The 9,602-nt window shown below is 41.9% G+C and overlaps 1 protein-coding gene across 1 annotated transcript in view; it reads right to left on the reverse strand.

Annotated features, from left to right (window-relative positions):
- LOC109993120 (sodium channel protein type 3 subunit alpha-like) overlaps positions 1-9,602 on the reverse strand; it is a 137,657-nt gene that overhangs the window by 48,400 nt on the left and 79,655 nt on the right. The window contains exons 19-21 of the mRNA XM_065948947.1: positions 1,618-1,758; positions 1,374-1,494; positions 248-438 (exon numbers count right to left, since the gene is read on the reverse strand). Coding sequence (XP_065805019.1) covers positions 248-438; positions 1,374-1,494; positions 1,618-1,758 — 453 coding nt within the window. The remainder of the gene's footprint in view (positions 1-247; positions 439-1,373; positions 1,495-1,617; positions 1,759-9,602) is intronic.

Raw genomic sequence — 9,602 nt, forward strand, 5'->3', positions numbered from 1 at the left:
TTGTAACTTTTTAAAATAACCCCATTTTTAAAATGTTATGTCTTGAGCTATGGTTTTTAGATGTAAGGATTAATAACATGAGCTCACCGTCAACACGTGTACACACACACAGATGGTAACCTACGGGGGAAGAACCGCTGACTTACATAAGCACACCTGAGCTTGTTTACGTCACACACAGGTGTGTTTTTGTGTGAACTCAAAAGCCACACAGTCAGATGAGCAGACAGTCAGATCTCCTACTTACCTCACCCCTCTCCTCCTCCCCCTCGGAGCCTTCGCTCTGCTCCTCCTCCCCCTCCTCCTCCTCTTCCTCCTCCTCCTCCTCTGGGAACTCCACGTCAGACTCTCCGGGGGCAATGGGGACACTGATGGTCAGGTTAGGGTTCGTCATGTAGCTGTCGTCCTCCGGCACCACATACTTCTCTACATGACGTCCTGAGACAAACACACACACACACACACACACACACACACACACACACACACACACACACACACACACACACACACACACACAGATAAAAGCAAAGATTACTGGACAAGCTCATGTCTTTATTTTTGACCAAGATTAACTCATTTATTGTGTGATTTGAACTGCTTGGTGGTGCCTTCAGGTTTGCTTTGACATTAGAAGATGAATTGTAGTTTACTAGTTTACTGCAGACAACAATCAGTTGTAGCAAACTGATTCTTCAAATCACCTAGATCTTAAAGGTAGAGTCAGTAACAATGTTTGTTGCAGCTTGTAAACGCAACATTCAAATTTGGCCCCTCCTCCTGGGCTCAACGCCACCAGAGGATTTGTTATGTATGACCTGAAACGATAAAAGTTGTTGTACTGGTCGATGGCAGGACTTAGCATGTTCATTTACTGCTTGATTCCTCTAGATTACTTGATTATATCTGTTCATGTTGTATTGTTTTACTTTGAATAAACTCATTTTAAGATTTGATCAACATTTGATGGCTTTCATCCTGTTGGGTTACCGTTGAACAATCTGGCCCTGGTTATTTCTTAAGCAGCAGCTTTTTTTGACTCTCTGACTAAACAAATAGGGTTCAACTTGTTAATCAAAAGCTGAGCTATTCAGCTGCAATGTGTCACATTTTATTTAACAGACGGACACAGAGAGAGAGACAGACTTTTATTAGGGGGCGAGCAGGAACAAGTCACCTTAAAGTGGGGGTGAACAGATTCACACATGCAGCTGTGTGTGAACAGAGGGTCAAGAAACATTGGCTGGATTGTGCCATTTGAATTTGGAGGAGGATAGATAAATGTATTCTGATACCGTGTGTGTGTGTGTGTGTGTGTGTGTGTGTGTGTGTGTGTGTGTGTGTGTGTGCGCATGTGTGTGTTAGTATGTTACCTATGACAGCTCCGTTGGCCTCTGTGTGGATGGTGCTCAGCCGTTTGAGCTTCATCATGGCTTTGGCCTCCTTTCTCTTCTGACGACGACGCTTCAGGTTCCCGTTGAAGAAATCCACCACCTGAGCATCACAAACACACACACAGACACACACACACACACATAGAAAAGATGAAACAGTTTGACGACGAGAGAGTGAACTTCATTCAGCTCACACATACACACACAGGTGTCGTGACCTCACCTGTCTGCGGCACCAGCCCAGGCCTCTGGTGATCCTGTGGATGGCGATATGCAGGTTGTTCATCTCGCCATCGTCGTCCGGCGCTGACAAGTTGTCAGAGCTGAAACTGCTGAGGAGCAGAGCCAGGAAGAGGTTCAACAGCTGGAGAGAGAGAGAGAGAAACAGAGAGAGAAAATAAATCAGAAAATGGGCGATATCACTTGAAACATCTGCCCTGGATCAGTTCTTACTTTATCTATGTTTATGTGATGGATCCATAAACTTTAGAACATTCTAGATCAGTTACAGATTCTGCATATGAATAGAGATTCTTCAGTTAATTATCAACGTTATTAACTGTTACCAAATTTAATATAACTTACAATTTGATTAACTTTGGATTTTGGATTGCATCGGGAGTGTTTGGTTTTGCAGGAGACCAGCCAGTGTGCAGATCAGAAGAAGCGATATGTAACCCTAGAGAACCGTCGACGGTTATGTAACGATGATTTTGATTAATGTCTATAAACACACAGGCTGCAGGAATCTGCTCTTAGACAAAAGATTCTCATCTATGACTCGATTCTCACTCCTCAAGTTTTCAGTCAGATAGTAAACAAAGACAACACACAGAAGAGGGACTTTGCTGTCGTGTCCAGAGGATATATCCTTTATCTGAGACTGTTCCCATCCAACTGATTTGCAGATCTGAAATGTTTCCACATGGAAATAAAACGCTTGTTTAATTCACAAAGCTCAACTTTCGATCAAACCAGGAAACAAATCTTGACAACAGATGGTCCTTCCTGCTTTGCTATCCTAAATATATTAAGTTAACCAGAAAACACACACACACACAAACACACAAACACACACACACACACTCACTGTGGTATCATAGCTTCTGAGCAGGTTGATTATTCAGCGTGTGATGAATAATGCCTGAGACTCTCTGTAACTGATCACTGAGCCTGAGTGCTGCTCTCAGGCAGATTGGCTTCTCTTTAACCACAGCTGAGTGTACGAGATGAGCACGTCCGGGTCAGGTGTTTTCTTCTTCTGATTACAGACACACACACACACACACACAAATCAGACCTGCACACACACTCACTCACTCACACACACACACACACATAGACACACATCAGACCTGCACACACATCAGAGCTGTACACACACACACACACGCACACACACACGCACACACACACACACACACACACACACACACACACACACACACACACACATCAGAGCTGTACACACACACACACACACACACACACACACACACACACACACACACACACACACACACACACACACACACACACACACACACACACATCAGACCTTCTGAAACTTTACAAATAAAGAGTGAAAATGTTGTCATGTGCTTCAGCTATGTTTAAAGAAACTGCTGTGGACTGTTGGAGGCTTTGTGTTGAACAACAAAAGAAACCAAAACCTGCTGCAAATAATCTGCTAGACAGAGACACCGGGGTCTCCACTGGTCACTGTGGAGAGTTTGTCCTGTCCTGCACACCAGTCCATCATCTGTCATCTTCACGTACGCACGCACGCACGCACGCACGCACGCACGCACGCACGCACGCACGCACGCACGCACGCACGCACTGCAGCTCTTTGTTTGTTACTCAACAACTTGACTGGAACCAGCAGCTTCCCAGTCTGTGGTTACGTAAGAGGAAACCGGGCCAGTGGGTCAATGATGGACAGACCTCTGACCCCACATAAAGGATATCACATAAATTAAAGAATATTTGGTCTTAAGGTTAGATAAGAACATTTGGTAGCTGCAGTGAAATGAATAACCCTGAAGGCGTGTTGAATGATTTCTGTGTAAATAAACATTTTTAGTTAATTCAATTTAAATTCCGCATTTTACATTTGTATTATTTGTCTTAATTAAATCTGATATATCTACTGTAAGTAAATCTGAAAATCTTTGAAATAATAAATACAGAAAGAAAATACTTTTCATTATCCTCTTGACTATAAATCAATACAACCATTCTTTTATTGAGGTGGTTTATATATAAATTGACTTTTAGTTTCAAGCTGTCATGTAACATACGTTAACTTCCAGATCAACACACATCAAATCAATATTACATCATAGCACCATGGCTCTGTTTAGTGAGTGTGTTGATGTGAAATCTTTAGACAAAGTGTGTGTACATGTATGTGTGTGTGTCACTGTGGGAATACGAGCAAGTGTGTGTTGTACAATGCACACTAAGCAAAACAAATGTGTGTTGACTGTTTTTAAATGTGTGAAAGAAATAAAATGTGAGTAACTGTAGGGGGTGTGTGTGTTTGTGTGTGTGTGTGTGTGTGTGTGTGTGCGTGTGTATTGATCCCAGCTGGTGTAGTGTGTGTTTTTGCCCCCGATCGGTGTCCGGTTGTCACATGCCTGGTGTCACTGTACCGAAGTGCTAGTGTCTGATTGGCTGCAGCTCCACCCAAACACCAATAGATCAATGGTGTTGATTGGTTAACATGGCAACATGCCCCGACAGTTCGACCAATGACCTTGTTGTGTCCCGATAGCAGATAATACACGACTGACAGAAGACAGCCGTCATCAGTTTACTGATTAAAGCTGCTCATACAGCAGAATATAAGATGAACATTATTAATCTCATATTGAGGTCAAATTACACAATAAAAAAAACAGAAACAGAAAAGGAAGAGGTAGACCAGCAACTCCTTTGTTCTATGTCAAAGTTCATCTTTTTATCAATGGAGTGTGGTGGCTTTGAAGAGAACAATGTAACTTGCGTTTCGGGTTAAAAATAAGTTTTATCTCTTATCTCTTAAAAAAGAGTTCTCAATGCCATTTAGAACCAAAAGAATGAAAGAAAACAAACGAGACCAAGGTGTAAAATGCAGTGATTCCCCTTTAAGAAATCAATCAATGAGAGCAGAGTGATCGTGCACTTTGTTTAACCTCTGCATATTTGACTGGTGTTGATCTGGTTCCAGCGGAACAATCACAATGGAATAAAGACCTGCTGTTCTGCACGGGAAACCCCTCTAAAGAACAGAGACATCAAAGCACAATATGTGTTTAATGAGAGAAAATAACGTGTGTATGTGTGACGAAAAGAAAGTGTGTGTCCAAGTATCAGTTTGGACGAGTTGTCAAGTTTCTATGATGGCAGTAAGAGCCATCTGTGTGTGTGTGTGTGTGTGTGTGTGTGTGTGTGTGTGTGTGTGTGTGTGTGTGTGTGTGTGTGTGTGTGTGTCTCTCTGGACCTGAGGACCACCTGATCCCGATTTCACCTCATTTAACTCGTTTGGCGGCTCGCACCAATTACTGTAGGTTTCAGAAGTGGGTCAACACTCCCTACAAACACACAGGGAGACACTGACACACACACACAGAATCTGTGAAACGAGCAAGGCAAAACCCAGCTGAGCCTCTCGTCTTCATCGAGGGGAAGGACAGAATTCACCTTCTAAGACATATTTTGTCAATTTAACGTAACAGTTTTCATGTCATTCTCGTCTGCTTTTCACCGCCTCTTTATACGTGTCATCTTATTGCTTCAGTGTTTCTTACTGTCACTAACAAAGGGAATATTTCTGACCTTATTAGACCCCTACTTTCTCCCTCTGTGACAAAAGTACTTCTTCTTAAAGAAAGTCAAAGAAGCTGATAGCATGTGTAAAAGCAGGGCTGAAACCCAAAGCTAAAGGCGATAGTCCTTTGAAACAACTTATTGTGTGTGTTTGATTCACTTAAAACTCAACCTCTCCAAAAGTGCCCAAAAAAGGAAGAATTGGTGAAAAGTTAGGTGTTCATCCACTACTAATAAGGTGGCTCATCTGTGGTTTGGAGACAGACTTTTTATCAAGGTCTATTTGTGTCCAAATGTGCACCCTTAAATCTGCTATTTTGCCTGAGTTTACCCCCCCCCCCCCCCCCCCCCCCCCATTATGGATGAAGCATCCACACTAAAGTTTGTAAAAAATAAACTTCCTATACGTGTGCCTGAGGAGAGTTGGCCCCTCAGGTGTTCAGGTGCTGATGAAGGCGTGCAGCCAAAAACATTTGGGATGAATAAACACGGTTAGAGGGGAGAACAGTTGTCAGCCCAGGTGTTTGTGTATTTCACTTGACTTGCCTTTGTTATTATAGCTCTGAGGGTGTGCACCTCGCTGGGTGAGTAATCTGAATTTGTTCATGTTAAATCTCCACACGCCATCTTAATGTAGACACAAAAACACCGGGCACCGCACTGAAACAGGGGTGGATTATAAACAACTAAGAGTTAGGATGTCTTTTTATTAGCAAAAGACCAAGGTAAATTTAACCAAACAAACTTCAAGCATCATATAACGTAGAGTTGTAATGACACACATGGCAGAAGCTGTTTTAAATCCTGGACACCACAGCCATGGGCAGCCCGTATTTCAAGGATAATCACACTTAATATACGAGTTATCCATGACTTATTCAACACTTTTCTACATATTCCTCATCAGACTTCTTTATATGCAGTCTAACACACATATACAGTACTTCTGTCTTATTATTACAAATATGAATTTACTAAGGGACTGTTTACACCTTGCATTAACTTCCATCCTGGGTGACCTGATAACAAGTGTACAGCCTTGATGCTTGCGGTGAACACACCTCAATGTGACTGAAGGACTGATTGAGATCCGACAGCTCAGACCACAGACGCAGGAATTCAAGCACACATTTATCCACATCGGTTTGGTAGTGTAAACACTAATGCATCCTGGGCAGCATTAAGGACCGCCCCCTCAACAGGGACAATAATGCTACCTCCTGCTGGGCGAAAACAATGATGAATTTGGTTTATTAAAACACACAGGATCTTATTTGCATGTGATGCAAGGAAGTGAATTCTGATCTAAAGTAACACTCAGTGTAGACACATTGTTAATACAGAGTGTACTAAAGTGACCTCTTGTCCATCGACTTACTTCACTCACAGTAACCAAAAGCTGATGAAAGGTTTCTTTTGTCTTCTACCAGATGTTTCTCACTTAGAAAAGATCCGACCACCATTTATCAAACACAGAATTAATGCAATTAATCAAATCATTAGCCTATAGTTTGACTATTCAAACTGCTGATTTGTGGTTTCTAAACAGTTTAAAAATGATAAAAATGATTAAAGTAAAAAAAAAACAACAACACATTGATTAAAAAAGGAAGAAGCATAAAAGTTAAAGTTTGAGTACAGTGGGAGTGTGTGGTGGCAGGTGTGCTGCTGTTGAATCGCTTGCTCAGGGAAACACATTCAGCCGCTCGTTTGTCATAAAGAGAAACTGAACATCGGCTCACCTGCGTCAGACTGTGCAGCTGCAAACACACATGCACACACACAGACACACACACAGACACACACATGAAGAGCACAGAAACAAGGTCTGTACGAAACAGCAGCAATTCCACTTTACAAGCCTCCATAAAATCAAAACAGATTTTTAAGTTTTCATTATATTGTTCTTCTTATGACTGTGACCTGAATCGCAGTATCAGTGACAACTTTTTTATGTATTCTGAAATATATTCGTTTGAAAGACACAATCAGAAACTTCTCAACACTACCTTTTTTTGTTATTTACTGGATCATGGCGTTTGTTGCCTCACAATTTAGATAACTGAGCGAGAATTCAAAAGATCAGCGAGCACAAATCAAACACATGAAATATATTTGCACGGGCGCTTTCAAAGTACTCTCGCGCAAAAATCTTTCTGAGGACAAAACAATGTTATGCACGGGTGCAGGATCGTACCGCGTGAACGATTGTTTTCCTCGCGCTTGATATGAGCTAAGTACTCCCATGCTCACAAACAACTAAACTCTTTTTTGTCAGTCAGTGGGCGGGCACAGTCGCGTGGCATCGCTGTATATGATTGGCTACAGTGACACAGTCCCCCTCTGACAAGATTTGAACAGCCTTAGGTCCCTTCCCGTTTGTCAAAAAGTCCAAAGACCAATCATAAAAGAGGACGACTGTTTCACTGTGGCCAATCATATTCAAGGATTCAAGACCGTGCCCGCTGACAAAAAAAGAGATTACATTTGCGAGCATGAGAGTACTGAGCTCGTGCCAAGCGCGACGAAAACAATCGTGCGTGCGGTACGATCCTGTGTGCACGAAATATCCTTTTTACTTTTGGGATGTTACCTTCCTTTCTTTAGTCCTTCAAGCTTTCCTAGTTTTACTTTCTCTCCCTCTCCCTTTTCGCTTCCTTTCTTTTTTTGCTCTGTCTTTCTCCATATTCTTCCTTGCTCCTCTTTATTCATTCCTTTATTCCTCCTTCTACCTTCTGCCTTCTTTATCCTCTCTTGTATGCCCACTTTCTTTCACTGTTCCTTCCATTGTGCCTTCTTTTCCACATTAGGGTACTTCCTTCCTTACTTCCTATCTCAACTAAATGCATCCTTTCATTTTTCCTTTAATCTTTCCTTCGTTAACTACGTTTTTTCGTCACTTTTTAGCCCGTCCTCCTTTCACTTATTTATATTTTTTTATTCTACCTCCTGTTCTTACACTACTACATTCACTTTCATATTCTATCTCTCGTTCACTGTATAATGCAAATGTGCATACATGCTTCCTTGAATGCTACTCTCTTTCTTTCTCCCATCCTCAAGATATCTCCATCCTTCCCTCTTTTCTTCTGTGGTTTTTCCACTGTGCTCTTTGTTCTTTCTTCGTGTCCTTTCCTTCCCCCCCATTACCAGTTATGACATTTGACATGTCTGAACAACAACAGTGTCACACACATTGCCTCACATGTATGAATGCATGCAAAAATGCCTCCACACACACAATAACACACACCCATACACACACTCCCATGCACAGACGCAGAGCTGAGCTGTGCACAATGAGGCCATTTCTAAAGGAATAAATCACCTGAATTAGAAAGGTTCGGTCATCATGACACCAAAACACACACACACACACACACACACACACACACACACACACACACACACACACACACACACACACACACACACACACACACACACACACACACTCTTTTGGGCATATTCATCCAGTCAGGTCAGCGTATCCCTCTGCAGGGGGAGATACAGTTCCTGCCACTGACAAGAGAAGAATAAGAGGCTGTTGACTGCAAGCGTGTGTGTGTGTGTGTGTGTGTGTGTGTGTGTGTGTGTGTGTGTGTGTGTGTGTGTGTGTGTGTGTGTGAGAGCTGTCTGGCCTATCAAGCTCGTTATTAAATATCCATGAGACCATTAAGCTAAATAGATGAATGGGACTCCATTATTGCTCTGCTCGCGCACACGCTCACAAACACACACACACACACACACACACACACACACACACACACACACACATACACAACACACACAGACACAGAAAAACCCACACACACTACATATTGCTCTGGCTGCTGAATATGAGACTCTTTGTTAAACTGAAAATGACTGCAGGAACAAGAGGAAAATGAAATAAGGAAAAAAAAAGAGAAAAGTGACAAAATATGTTCCTGCCTCCTTGTCTCTCATCCTTTCCTTCATTTGATACACCCTTCTTTCCTTTCCTCATCTTTTCCTTCATGTACCATAAAAAGGTTGAACCTCCATGTAATAAATGTTGCTTAATGATGTATACATACAGTATATATCAAAGGGTTAACTGCTCAGCACTTTTCTCTTCTTGATTTGAACGCCCTAGCATGTAAAATTTGGATAACTTAATTTTAAAGAAAAGTTGTTTTTAGTCAGAGAGTACAAACAGGATTGTTTGTTTGTGTAACGTTGTGAACTTATCGTGATGTGTTGCCACACAATCACACATAAAAACAAACAATTCAAGGTTGTGGTAGACCAGCGACTTCAATGTTATGCGAGGTAAAATAATGATGTCGCAGCCATCACAGCCGGATATGAGTTTGAAGCTCAAAGTGTCTTAAAACATAACAAAAAAGGATCGCTATGGTGGCTTGTAGT

The sequence above is a fragment of the Labrus bergylta genome, chromosome 20 (genome assembly GCF_963930695.1).
Source record: "Labrus bergylta chromosome 20, fLabBer1.1, whole genome shotgun sequence".
NCBI lineage: Eukaryota > Metazoa > Chordata > Actinopteri > Labriformes > Labridae > Labrus > Labrus bergylta.